The sequence below is a fragment of the Oncorhynchus gorbuscha genome, linkage group LG19, assembly GCF_021184085.1.
Source record: "Oncorhynchus gorbuscha isolate QuinsamMale2020 ecotype Even-year linkage group LG19, OgorEven_v1.0, whole genome shotgun sequence".
NCBI classification, from domain to species: domain Eukaryota; kingdom Metazoa; phylum Chordata; class Actinopteri; order Salmoniformes; family Salmonidae; genus Oncorhynchus; species Oncorhynchus gorbuscha.
Window position 1 is genome coordinate 42,585,395 of NC_060191.1, and position 14,307 is coordinate 42,599,701.

Sequence of the window (14,307 nt, forward strand, 5' to 3'; positions counted from 1 at the left end):
ATTTATATGGAGACTTGATTACACACAGATGGATTGTATTTATCATCATTAGTAATTTAGGTCAACATTGGATCATTCAGAGATCCTCACTGAACTTCTGGAGAGAGTTTGCTGCACTGAAAGTAAAGGGGCTGAATAATTTTTGCACGCCCAATTTTTCAGTTTTTGATTTGTTAAAAAAGTTTGAAATATTCAATAAATGTCGTTCCACTTCATGATTGTGTCCCACTTGTTGTTGATTCTTCACAAAAAAATACAATTTTATATCTTTATGTTTGAAGCCTGAAATGTGGCAAAAGGTTGCAAAGTTCAAGGGGGCCGAATACTTTCACAAGGCACTGTACATATTACCGCGACTGGACCATGATAGCCCCTGCACATGGACTCTGTACCAGTACCCCCTGTATATAGCCTTGCTATTATTATTTTACTGCTGCTGTTTAATTAAATGTTACTATTATTTTCAATTTTAAGTTAACCAACAATGTTTTTTTTTTAAGTGTTTAGGGCTTGTAAGTAAGCATTTCACTGTAATGTCTACACCGGTTGTATTCGGCGCATGTGACAAATAGAATTTGATTTGATCATTATGAGCTGTCCTCCCCTTCAACCTCCCCTGATTCAAAGGCACTTAAATGTTTAGTCTTGCCCATTCACCCTATGAATGGCACACATACACAATCCATGTCCCAATTGTCTCAAGGCTTAAAAAGCCTTCTTTAACTTGTCTCCTCCCCTTCATCTACACTGACTGAAGTGGATTTAACAAGTCACATCAATAAGGGACCATAGCTTTCACCTGGAGTCACCTGGTCAGTCTGTCATGGAAAGAGCAGGTATTCTGAATGTTTTGTACACTCAGTGTATTTAACAGTGAATACTTAAAAATAAAAAGTTATTCAAGTATAAATTGCCCAAATCACCATAGATTAACAGAAAATATGGCAATTACCCAAGATACTGGTAACTTTGGTAAATGAGCGTTAGCTTTGCCACCCTAATCCTCCCACAGTGACAGGGCAGGGTAGAGGGCCATTAACAGTGAAGAGGTATCGATGACACACCGTGGTTTTGAGAAACCAGCGGCCACAGAGGTGGAAGCAGTGCTAGATCAGTTTCCTGTCGAGATGCCATCACATCCTCCTCATTAACCTGCTCGCCGCGGTTTGAATGAGTGCCGACGAGCAACAACATCCTCCACTGACTAACACTCACGAGATGACGATCTCTTGGAAATGCACAAACATACACGCAATGCCAAAGGAAGTGCTCAGGGACAGCACTACAGTAGGATGCACTGTCAAACTCCAACAGAGGAGGCACAGGTTGTTTGTGAGAGCTGTGAGTCTGTACAGTGTGTGTGTGTGTGTGTGTGTCGAATGGAGGATGTTGAAAATGAACACAGCAGAGGTGAATTCCAGAGTAGGAGAAAACAGCTGCGGTAAGGGAACGGAAGAGAGTGTAAACCATGGTTGGGTCTCTGGGCTCTGGCTCCTTAGAGCCTGTTGGTGCCTGACTAGGAGGCTTTATGGCGTTGGGTGATCTAGCCCAGACAAAGCCAGAAACAAAAGGCTGTATTGACAGCAAATAAGACTGCATAGAGAAAGTCCACATATGTTAATGTACTTGTGTTAAAGTCCTCCAATGCTTCTTGAGGTAGTGGGTGCCCCTAACCACAGATCTAGGATCAGATAATATTATCCCCCCCATCCTAACCTTAACCACTAGGGAGAAGAAAACAATCTGACCCTGGATCAGTATACTCACCGGACCAGTAGCTGCTGGCACATGGAGCCGTTCTCTATGATCAGTTCATTCAGACGCATCTCCAGGTGGACCTTTCCCTAGGAGAAGAGACGTCACAATATCAGAGCATACTGAAAGTCAACAGGATTTTGTCAGTGTTTCTCTTATCAACATTGGTGATAAATGCCAGATCCTACGCAAATGAGTACTGTATGAAAACAAAAGGGGAAAAAAGTTGAGTAGGAGTGTCCCATTCCTTCATTCACTCTCAGAGGGAGAGGTACAGGTAGAGCACAGTATTTTGCAAGTCAAAGTTACCAAATTAGTAAAATTCATCTATTATATGAATCTATTCACAAGACATTCTAAATAAGCCATGGCTGCTGTAACAAGGGGTATTACAAAAGAGAGGCCTGGTTCAAAGGTGTCCTCTCTGAACATACGTTTATAATTGACTTTCAGAGGTTAGGTTACATTCATAGTGCAGCCTACTCTATGAGTGAGTTAAACATTCATTCTAAAGTGGTGGATATGAGTGAGGTCTTTGGCTGACTCCTAACCTCCCCAGTCTTTCTCTATGGTGGCTTCAGGTTAGTAGTGGTTGTGTGTGCATCAGGGTGTGTGATAAGCCACAGCTTGCCGTCATGTGAACCAACGCTCAGTCTTTATCAGGTCGGATGTGGTGAAGGCTGCTGCCTCGCCTTCGGAAGTGTCAGAAAGAGGCAGAAAGAACAAAAACAAACAAAAAAAGACCAGCGATATCACTCTCCCCTCCGCAGTACATTACGAGTTGAGCTCAGATAGTGATTGTTGTCGCTAATGGAAGATAAGCCTTGGCCAACATGGTGAGAATTACCCTGGCATGCCTGCTGGGCTGAGCTAATGTCACCAGGGTCATGTTTATCAGACACCAAACAAAGGAACTGTAACAGGGAAGAACTACATGGACAAAGGTTTTGACACATGCCCTAATGAAAGCAACCGAAATCACTGCCACGCACCTTCAAAACATGTCTTGGCCTGTATTGCACTGTAATATCAGGTCCACGTACAAGTAGCCACTTGGCTCAGGTCTAGGAACAGATTACCCTCCCAAGCCCTAAACTTAAGCATTAGGCCAGGAAACCCAGAAACGGGGGACTTCTAAAAGGGCAACTTCAACATACTCCAATCTGTACCAACAACCGCACAGGAGATACCACCTCTAACTCACTCCTGCTCATCTCACCGACTGCCAACTGCACTCAGTTGCTACATCAATTTCAACCCCTTTCTCAGAGAGAGAGAGAGAGAGAGAGAACACAAGCACACTGCAGTCCATCACTGATGTAACAAGACTTAGAACACCTACTTCGGAGTGAGTCACTGTAGCAAACACTCCTCAATGATAGCCTAGACTAGGGCCACTCCACTACAATTGTTTTCACATATGACAACTTTGTACAACGTGACAGTGGCAGGAGGTAACAACCTTGGGATTCTGCAGAGGCAGAGAGGGAAAGACCAGTTAGAGAGAGAGAGAGTAGAGAGAGAGAGAGAGAGAAAGACCAGTTAGAGAGAGAGAGAGAGAGAGAGAGAGAGAGAGAGAGAGAGAGAGAGAGAGAGAGAGGGAAAGACCAGTTAGAGAGAGAGAGAGAGAGAAATACCAGTTAGAGAGAGAGAGAGAGAGAAAGACCAGTTAGAGAGAAAGACCAGTTAGAGAGAGAGAGTAGAGAAGACCAGTTAGAGAGAGAGAGTAGAGAGAGAGGGAAAGACCAGTTAGAGAGAGTAGAGAGAAAGACCAGTTAGAGAGAGAGAGTAGAGAGAGAGAAAAGACCAGTTAGAGAGAGAGAGTAGAGAGAGAGGGAAAGACCAGTTAGAGAGAGTAGAGAGAAAGACCAGTTAGAGAGAGTAGAGAGAAAGACCAGTTAGAGAGAGAGAGTAGAGAGAGAGAAAGACCAGTTAGAGAGAGAGAGTAGAGAGAGAGAAAGACCAGTTAGAGAGAGAGAGTAGAGAGAGAGAAAGACCAGTTAGAGAGAGAGAGAGAGAGAGCTAAAGCGAAAAATAAAGAAAGGGGTAGAGAGGGAAAGACCAGTTAGAGAGAGTAGAGAGAAAGACCAGTTAGAGAGAGTAGAGAATAAGACCAGTTAGAGAGAGAGAGAGTAGAGAGAGCTAAAGAGAAAAGTAAAGGAAGGGGTAGAGAGCAAATGAGAGAGAGTGAAAGAATGAGAGACAGGGGAGAGTGTGGGAGGATACACTTCCTTAGACACTGTAAAAGGAGCCCTTTGAACGGCGGGTTTGCAACAGTAAATTAAAAAAATAAAATGCTGTGCATTGTGAAATACCTAGAGAAGATGAGCACCGTGTTTACAGCGAGAAGAGCGAGACTGGAACCAGAAACATTAGGTTCTAGCCATGTCCATCTCCCCCACACATCTCTCTGAATGGGGAGCTTGTAAGCAGCATAGTTCATTTCAAATCAAATATCCTCTTTTCAGAGGATTTAGCCTAGCTAATATTGTCCTCGTCTGGTGTTGCCCAACTGACACTACGCCCACAGACACACACACAGCCAACTCGGCTCAGTGTCCTTCCGTTCTTCCTGGACTCAAGCGGTGTCTCTTGTTGGGGAGGCAGCCCTGGTCATCTTCAGAGTGAGTTACTGTAGAAAAACACTCCTCAGAATAGCCCAGACTAGGGCACCCGCTAGACATGAAATGCTACAACTGGAGTGAAATCGGGTTACATGGAACTGTCCTACACAGCCTACAGTGATTGGGTAACATGTCTGCTGGCTTAGGTATGTTCAGGATGCTGTGGCAGTAGGACACAGGGTTATTTCAGCCAGTTCTCAGACAGATTTCAGTGTCCTAAAATCTTCTCATCACTCAAGTTTTTTTTATTTTTATAAAAATAAAAAAACCTCACCCCTGGGTTAATGACACGATTATGTAACCGTAGCTTTTCAGCCAGGGCAGACGCTTAAAGAGAGCATCAAATCAAGTCAATTTGAGTGTAAGACCAGCAAATGGATACACCTCAGACAGCGGAAGTAAGACCAGCCCAGTTACCAAGCCTCTCAGCCCAGTTACCAAGCCTCTCAGCCCAGTTACCAAGCCTCTCAGCCCAGTTACCAAGCCTCTCAGCCCAGTTACCAAGCCTCTCAGCCCAGTTACCAAGCCTCTCAGCCCAGTTACCAAGCCTCTCAGCCCAGTTACCAAGCCTCTCAGCCCAGTTACCAAGCCTCTCAGCCCAGTTACCAAGCCTCTCAGCCCAGTTACCAAGCCTCTCTGCCCAGTTACCAAGCCTCTCTGCCCAGTTACCAAGCCTCTCCCAGTTACCAAGCCCAGTTACCAAGCCTCTCAGCCCAGTTACCAAGCCTCTCAGTCCAGTTACCAAGCCTCTCTGCCCAGTTACCAAGCCTCTCTGCCCAGTTACCAAGCCTCTCTGCCCAGTTACCAAGCCTCTCTGCCCAGTTACCAAGCCTCTCAGCATAGAGAGAATACAACAACAGGATGTGAGGAGGTGGTGTCTGCTACAGAGACAGTTGGACCAAGCCAAATGTCTGACTGGTGACTAACTACAATCAATAGCATTGGACACCCTTATGGCGGCTGAATGACCGCATACAAGAAGTAGCACAATGACTGGGTACATAGAAAGATGTCTGAACACTGTCTGACTGACACCCACCTGGACTTCAGAGTTCGGGTCCACGGGCTGCAGGCCAAACCAGTGCTCCTTCCCACTGAATTTACACAGTTCCTCCTTCCGGATGGACACTTTCCCTGAAAACACACATGGACAGACAGAAGTCAACATACTTGGAAATCGTCCAGCTGAAAGCATAGGGTAGCTGTGTGTGTGTGTGTGTGTGTGTGTGTGTGTGTGTGTGTGTGTGTGTGTGTGTGTGTGTGTGTGTGTGTGTGTGTGTGTGTGTGTGTGTGTGTGTGTGTGTGTGTGTGTGTGTGTGTGTGTGTGTGTGTGTGTGTACATATACACATATACATATGAGTGTGTGTCAGTTCCTACTCACCGACAGGTAGGTCCCTTTGAAAAACACCCTTGGCGAATACGTAGAAGGACAAACACTGAAATGGTCGTGGGATCTCAAAGTAGAAGTCCTCACCATAGAAAGGGCTGAAAAACAACCACACAGGAAGTCGTATTTGTGAAGAGCAAAACGCCATCTTTAGGCTACGTTCAGAGAACAGGCTGACCTCTGTGGAAAGGGAACATTTCCTGAAAACTTTGTTGGCTTTTGATTGGAAAAGGTTTGACTGATTAGCCTGATCCTAGAACAGTTTTTGGAGTTTTGCCAAACAACTTGTGACGAGGAGCTGGCAAGAAAAACAGATCTGGGACCAGGCTACTTTTTGAAGGGACAGAAGACAACACACCGATGACAACACAAACCAAGGCCTTATGCATAGACCGCCCTCCATCAGCAATCATTAAACAGCAGGTGCTAAATATAGCCTAGCGCTGTGATGGCCAGGTCTCCTAGGACAGACTGACCAGCATACAAGTGGCTTGGAAGAGCAGGCCGAGGAAGACTGTGCCAAGCAGCTGTACCATCCAGCTCTGACCGGGGTCATTTGTGTTCAGTAAAAGGCATGGGCCGACAGGAGAGAATGTTTTGAAAAGGAGCTGTTGCAACCTAACCTTGTCCAATTAGATTTATTTTTTAGATTGGGTCTCGCTATCAGTCCTGAGCCCAATCTCAACTGCTTAAATCCATTCTCTCCTCCCCATCAATTTCACAGATGGGAAAAGAGTTGCTAGGTGAAAACAATATGGTGGAAGGGCATCACTAGGCTGGCTTCACCTGGTCACTTCTTTCAGATAGGTATAATGGAGGCGAGGACAGATGTTTTAAGACAATTGAGCAAGAGCCCTGAGCCTAACAGACAGTTACATACTTGCCAGTTATATTTTCCAAGACAATACATTTATGGTAATGTACCATAACTGCATAGTTACTAGCCTGTTACATGGTTATTATGCTACATTGTTACCTTGGTATGAGGCCTATTTTATGTAAAGAGAAGCCAGAATGGCTGTTAGCTGCACCATTATGCAGCCTTCTCAAAACAGTAGAAGCTAAGCAGGTTTAAGCGTGGCTAGCAGGTGTAGGACAGACTAGTATGAAAACAGGACAACTGACAGACATTTGTTCCATTATCTTAAAATCAAACAGTGCTAATAACACTTTGATCTGTTCATAAAAGCAGTGTTCAAGTAAGGCTACCCTCTATGCAGTATTGCATGGTTGGTGAAATGTTTTGCCTGTCATTTCCACAGTGAGGTTTGGCAACACTTCCAGGCTGCAGACACCCACGCATCCTCCAGTTTGTGCACATAATCACATGGAATTACGCACTTGTAGCCTCCACACACATACACAATACCTCCTCTTTCGATCACACACACACTCCTCTTTCGAACTCTCCCATTCCCTCCCTCTCAGACAGAACACGGGTGTAAGCATTAGTCCAAACAGTTGGGTTTTTCAAAGAAAACAAGTTTCTATTGGACAAATTCAGGTAGGTAGGTCCCTCCCAATTTCGCTTAGTTCAATTCCATTTAAGAAACGTTTGGCAACAGAATCGGCATAATGGATAAACCCTAGATTCAACAGAACACATCCTAACCTTAAAGAAGAATATTGTGGTATTTGCTTCATTAAGTCCACTTTTGATACAGTTCCAAATGTTTTGCTTTTCAGCAATCAAGATATAGAACTTCCAAAATGCAGAAAGTGTCGCTGTACAGTGCCTCTTGCTGTATTTGGAAAAGTCTTCTATAGTTTGAGTGGTATTTTCCTTTAACATCCCCATAAATAGAGTAATGTGGTATAGCCACTACACTACAATTGTTTTCACATGACAACTTTGTGCAACATGACAGTGGCAGGAGGAAACATCCTTGGGATTCTGCAGAGAGAGAGATTCTACAAGTCTTAAAGCCATATGAGAGACCATGCATCGAGAGAGAGAGAGAGAGAGAGAGAGAGCGTGGGAGGATACACTTCCTTAGACACAGTAAAAGGAGCCCTTTGAACGGCGGGTTCGCAACAGTAGAGTTAAAAAAAAAAAAAAAAAAAACTATCCGTTGTGAAATACCTAGAGAAGACGAGCACTGTGTATTTACAGTGAGATGAACGAGGTTCTACCCGTGTCCATCTCCCCCACACATCTCTCTGAATGGGGAGCTTGTAAGCAGCATAGTTCATTTCAAATCAAATATGGCTGCTCTCTTCGTAGACGACTTAGCCTTGCTAATATTGTCCTCGTCTGGTGTTGCCCAACTGACACTACGCCCACACAAACAACTCAGTCCTTCTGTTCTTCCTGGACTCAAGCTGTGTCTCTAGTTGGGGAGGCAGTCCTGGTCATCTCCAGGTTACAATAAACATATAAGCTAAAGTGTTACGTTTTCAATGGTGTTACATGACACCACATCGATCGTGAAAAACATTTCAACATTAGGAGAGATGGTAAGGAAAGGATACTGTTATTGGCCTGCATGATGACATCTGACACAAAATGTTCAATGCAAAAAGATCTGGGCCCTGCAGGAAGAGGATGTTACACATCAAATGATATCACCTCATGCCAGCAACCATGACAGTAGTGCAACATAGACTAACATGACAAGAGCAACATCTTCACTGCCCTGTTCTTGCAGGGTGTGCTGGAAAGTATTCAGACCCTTTGACTTTTTCCACATTTTGTTACATTACAGCCTTATTCTAAAATTGATTAAATTCATTGTTTTTCTCATCAATCTACACACAGTACCCCATAATGACAAAACAAAAACAGGTTTTTAGAGTATTCAGACCATTTGCGATGAGACTCGAAATTGAGCTCGGTGTACCCTGTTTTCATTGATCATCATCATTGAAATGTTTCTACAACTTGATTGGAGTCAACCTGTGGTAAATTCAATTGATTGGACATGATTTGGTAAGGCACACACACACGCACATACACCAGTCTATATAAGATCCCGGTTGACAGTGCATTGTCAGAGCAAAAACCAAGCAATGAGGTCGAAGGAATTGTCTGTAGAGCTCCGAGAAAGGATTATGTCGAGGCACAGATCTGGGAAAGGGTACCAAAACATTTCTGGGGCATTGAAGGTCCCCAAGAACAGAGTGGCCTCCATCATTCTTAAATTGAAAAAGTTTGGAACCACCAAGACTCTTCCTATATTCTTCCAAACAGAGCAAACAAGGGAGAAGGGCCTTGGTCAGGGAGGTGACCAAAAGCCCGATGGTCACTCTGACAGAGCTCCAGAGGTCCTCTGTGGAGATGGGAGAACCTTCCAGAAGGACAAGCATCTCTGCAGCACTTCACCAATCAAGCCTTTATGGTAGTGGCCAAGCGGAAGCCACTCCGCAGTAAAAGGCACATGACAGCCCGCTTGGAGTCTGCCAAAAAGCACCTAAAGGACTCTCAGACCATGACAAACAACATTCTCTGGTCTGATGAAACCAAGATTGAACTCTTTGGCCTGAATGCCAAGTGTCACATCTGGAAGAAACCTGGCCATCATGCTGTGGGGATGTTTTTCAGAGGCAGGGACTGAGAGACTAGTCAGGATCAAAGGAAAGATGAATGGAGCAAAGTACAGAGAGATTCTTGATGAAAACCTGCTCCGGAGCACTCAGGACCTCAGACTGGGGCGAAGGTTCACCTTCCAACAGGACAACATCCCTAAGCACACAGCCAAGACAACGCAGGAGTGGCTTCGGGACAAGTCTCTGATGATGGAGGGAGATTGTGGCCCAGTTGGTAGAGCATTGCCATAGCAACGCCAGGGTTGTGGGTTTGATCCCTGGGCGACCCATACGTAAAATGTATGCACACAGCTGTGTCGCTTTGGATAAAAGAATCTGCTAAATGGCATAGGCTATATAATATGACTAAATGGTTGTTACCTGAGGCTCTTGTCAAACACCTTGGTCCGGAACACCTCCTCCTGGTCCAGGCTGATGGTGCAGAAGGTGCAGAGGTCACGCTGTCGGTTGGGCCCCGAACAGGGACCCAGGTTCTTGCCTTCACCTGCAGGATATGGAGGAGAGGGTCAGAGGCAGGTGGGGCTAATGTGGAAAAAAGACTTATGACACCTTGGCAATTATGTCTATTTCTATCGACCTGCTGTTAATATGGTTGAGAATACTAAATGTGAACATTTAAAATCAGCGCTGTTCAATTCCGGTCCTGGAAGGCCTAAACACTTCTGGATTCTGTTTTTCTACCTGGTAGTTCATTGCACTCACCTGGTGTTCCAGGTCTGAAATAGTCCTTTATTAGGAGAGGATGAAAACCAGAAGTGGTTTTTATGTCTCTCCAGGACTGACATTGAACAGCCCTGATTTAAATAATAAAAAACACCCTAATGTTTCAACTGAAGTGTGTTCAGTTAGGACTTATTTGAAGATTTATTTTTTTGATTTCGACAACTTCATGATGTGGCATGTAGAGGCCTAGTAATTGAATTTATGTATTCAGCCTGGATAAATGAGGATAGGGAACTCAGGACTCCCTGAGTGGACTAAAATGGATTGTGTGAGTGACAGTAAGCCTGGTTGGGGTGGCAAGGTGTGGGGCGCACAGGGTGGATGTGGCCTAAATTGAGAGTTGAGCATCACGTAAGATGTGGTCAAAGACACAGCACATCAACTTCCTCCCGGCTCTGACAGTGGAGTGCTGATTCACAAATGTGAAACACCTCGGAAATCACCAGCCAGGTAAACTGCTTGCACCTGGATCAACAGCACAGCAGCAAATGCCCTCTAAAATGGATATACTACAGCACCATAAGGACTGCACACTACAAGTAACAGAGCTCTGTGTTTACATCTGCTCTATAGAGCGCTACCAGGTTCCTGTTTGCATGAATTTACAATAAACGCTGTACTTTCATTCAATTCCAAAAAGGTTATGACATACAGTAATAAATAGTTTCACACATGACTAAATCAAAACAATATTAGCATGTCTCTCACAACTTTCACTGAGTCCAATGTGTGAAGCTGTGAACCACAAGATTATTCCGTGTGAAGTGGTTGACAGCAGTCTAAATTGGTCCGAGAGGTCGGGAGGGATATAAGGGTGAGCAGACTTTAATGGGGAAAAGCCAGAGTCAGGGATCAGGCTCTTTAACAGGCTATTAATATGTCTAATCCCAGAAAAGGGCTGTGAAAACCTACAGCAGAGCCCTGAGCTACCACTAAGCCCCGGTGAGCCCGACATGCAGGGGAGTTCAAGCCCTCGCTAACCTCCTCAACGCCATCCTCACAAAAAAAAGCACTGGTCGCCGTGGAAATGGAGGCAAGAGGTCAAAGAGCAAATGCCACACTACTACAAACTTCTCTGTTTGTACTGAATAGACTACAACTTCCATTGACACTTTTTAGTTGAAGACAAACAGAAACCCCAAGAGGAAGAAGAAAGGTTTCGTAAGATGGCAAACAGTTTCTTACCAAGGGTAGTTCCTCAATTTTTTAAAATCTTACTTCCTGGGTGCTCATCAATGCATGGTAGTGAAACTTTCATTTGTTTTGCAGCCGTTGTCTGTGCACACGCGAGTGCATAATGCGTTCATTTATTTTGCTTACATGCACACCTATGACGACTTTGTGCTGGTGTGCATGTCAACGTGTGTGCTTGTTTGTACATGCATGATAGCATCTGCAGAAGTGAGCATCAGAGCCAGAGAGAGGGGGAGGGGGGAGTAGTGGTACAGGTACAGTAGTCTATAACCAAGGGCTTCTCATGATACAGGTACTACGATGAGTCCTTTTTTAAATTGTCCAAGTGAAAACACTGATCAAATGAGGAGTCACATCTATCAGACCATTGAGATAACCTCAGATATGTTTGCAAAATTCGTACTTTACTAGACTTCCTGAAATCAAGACAGGTTTATGTACGCAATGCTAATTATGTTGTTTTCTCATTTTGCAGTAGATGGACAGTGTGAATGGTCTTGTTCTCTCTCACAGCCACCCTTACAAAGCTGACAGTATTGTATGTGTGCCAGTAACATTCCATCAAAAGATCCTGTTGCGGTACTGTGCTCATTCAAAACTAACAAACTGCCTGCATATAAAAGCCAGGTGCGTGTTTAGGAACTCAAGCAAATTCTTTTCAAATGGTCTTTGACAAGGTTACTTAAATATCTGCCTATAGGCTAGCTGTTAATCACAGATGCAAGTCATGAAATGACATCCTTTATAGAGGATAATGATGGATGACCATTTGGAATTAAGTTTAGGACCTCAAGAAGTCTCTTAATTGCAACAAAAATGCATGCATCCGACATTCATGTGAAACAATTTCAGTAATCCATCTGTCTTTATGATTATGACTTTTTGCACAGAACTCAACGAAATTACTAAGGAACTTTTATTAATTCCATTGAAATTAATGCTATTTTCCTACTAAAAGAATAATGGACAAGGTTATTTGTGACCAAATATATCCTGAAAGTGTTTAAGTTCCACTCGAAGTAATTTCTTAAAATTCTGGGTAAATTAATGTTTTTTTTTTAGAAATATGAAAGCAACACAAACCAGCAATTAGCTAGTTAGCTAACCCTGCTGGAGAATAGTATAGTTTAAAATTCTAAAATGATTTATCAAGTGATCACTAATCTGGTATAGTGTAATTTCGAAACTAGTTAGCTATTTCAACACAATTAACTTCAGCAGCTAACCAACACACGGAGACAACTTCCTGCCACGAGCGTATCGCAAAATGAGAACAGAGACGCGAGGTAACTAACGTCAACTAGCTATGAATTACACATTCTGATTAGATAGCTATCTAGGTAGGATACAAAACATGGAAACAAGTTATCTGGAAAGGGAGTGGCACAGTTTCACTGAAAGCACTTTACGTTTGCTAGTAATATAGACAGCTAGCGTAGCTACGTAGCTAACACTTATCTAGCCAGTTTATGTGTTTTGATGCGTGTGTATGGAGAGCTAGCCACTGACTGTACTAGCTAGCCCGTCTTTGCCTATGCTTTTGTCAGGAGCTGGCCTAGCTCTATTAAGGGTGACGTCGGATGAGGAACTGATTAAAATAAATAGCTACATTGCGATAGTGTTTTCTGCAAATATAAAACACGTTTGATAGAGGCCCGGGCAACATTCATTCACAACAATGTCTCATATCTTCATGAAGTGCCTGTGTTGATTGTACCGCGCCCCTTTTTTCCCCACGTCGTTCACTTTGTTAGCCCCCCTCTATTGAAGAACGCTGATACAATAAGGACATTGTTCGCACTTACATATCTTTCCCCGCAGGCTTTGTAAAATCCGAATTCTCGTTTCGTCTTCTTCCGCCATGGTCCGACTTGACTGTGTATATGTCGCTACAGTAGTACATTCAACGCTTAGCTATCATATCCGTTTATGAATGCAAGCGAAGGGCCAACCTACTGCAGCGTCACTACGAGCGCTATTGGCCGTATGCTGACATTAGACGAGACTGGAGAGACTTGTGTGAATATCCTTCACTGCACAGGCTCTCACAGTTGGTAAAACAAACGGAAGCTCTGTGCAGGTTTTACAAAAAATATATAAAAGATGGGAGGATGCTCCTCTTTCTCTCCTGTCTCTGATGCTAATATTTTGGTACCTGACCTTCAGACAGACAGCTTGCACAGACAATTTTAATTTCTATGCTCGCACTAGGAGCATTTCTTGATATTTTGTTATTTGAAAGTTTAAAATGTTCAGTCCTGCTGCTGATATAGTTTTGTATAGTTGGATTGTTTTTTCTCTCTCAGTAATACAGGGAACTGGCTCTGTTCACTTCTCTCATCTCTTTCTTATTTCAAGGTAGTCACAGTTTGGATGGTGGATTGCTTATCCAAGACTATTCAGGACATTCACAGGGACAGAGGGAATACAGGTATGCACATCTGCCTGTCCAAGGCAAGCATAAATTAAGGTGCCTTGTGCCTGTCTGGCACCCGAATAATCTTCTTTACACCACAGGAACAACATCCTAGACCCAACCTTATACTAACTTTAGAAAACCCCAGCCTTATCTTCACCCATTTTTAAAAAACTGTAACCCATGTCCTTATAACCCCTAACCCTAGCCCCAGTCCATCTTGACCTCAAAACCGAACCCTTGTGCCCACTTTATTGCAAGCCCATTTGAAAACCTTCATCCTAACCCTGACCTTATTTCGATATGAGTGATTCCTCATGTAATTTGAACAAAAATACCATGATTTGAGGGATTTTCACGAAATGTCATCCATAGAAGCGTCCTTTTGGAGGAAGGATATTTGACATTTGTATCCCTCTTAGAAGTAAAGTCCCCTGTTTAGAGGACCTCCGTGGTTCTGGTACTGGTTCCAACACATTTTAGCTTCTAAATCGATCTGTGGACACGGTATATTGAAATGGCTTTTATTGAGCGATAGCCCTGGTTTCCACAGACACAGTAGTATATTTTGTCTGCCTGTGTAACATAGGATGTTAAATCTGAAACAACTTGAAGCTGGGATGTCCCTTCTACCATTTAATTCGCTCTCCCGACTGTCCAT

General features: G+C 43.7%; 2 protein-coding genes across 2 annotated transcripts in view; one reads left to right on the top strand and one right to left on the bottom strand.

Moving 5' to 3' along the window:
• The window catches only part of LOC124004693 (ras GTPase-activating protein 2-like), a 46,449-nt gene extending 33,242 nt beyond the window's left edge, over positions 1-13,207 (bottom strand). The window contains exons 1-5 of the mRNA XM_046313404.1: positions 13,036-13,207; positions 9,674-9,797; positions 5,762-5,865; positions 5,419-5,513; positions 1,768-1,844 (exon numbers count right to left, since the gene is read on the bottom strand). Coding sequence (XP_046169360.1) covers positions 1,768-1,844; positions 5,419-5,513; positions 5,762-5,865; positions 9,674-9,797; positions 13,036-13,093 — 458 coding nt within the window. The 5' untranslated portion in view covers positions 13,094-13,207. The remainder of the gene's footprint in view (positions 1-1,767; positions 1,845-5,418; positions 5,514-5,761; positions 5,866-9,673; positions 9,798-13,035) is intronic.
• A 433-nt stretch (positions 13,208-13,640) lies between these two features.
• LOC124004691 (E3 ubiquitin-protein ligase TRIP12) overlaps positions 13,641-14,307 on the top strand; it is a 71,853-nt gene continuing 71,186 nt past the window's right edge. Inside the window, exon 1 of the mRNA XM_046313390.1 lies at positions 13,641-13,661. The gene's annotated coding sequence lies outside the window, so the exon portion shown is untranslated. The remainder of the gene's footprint in view (positions 13,662-14,307) is intronic.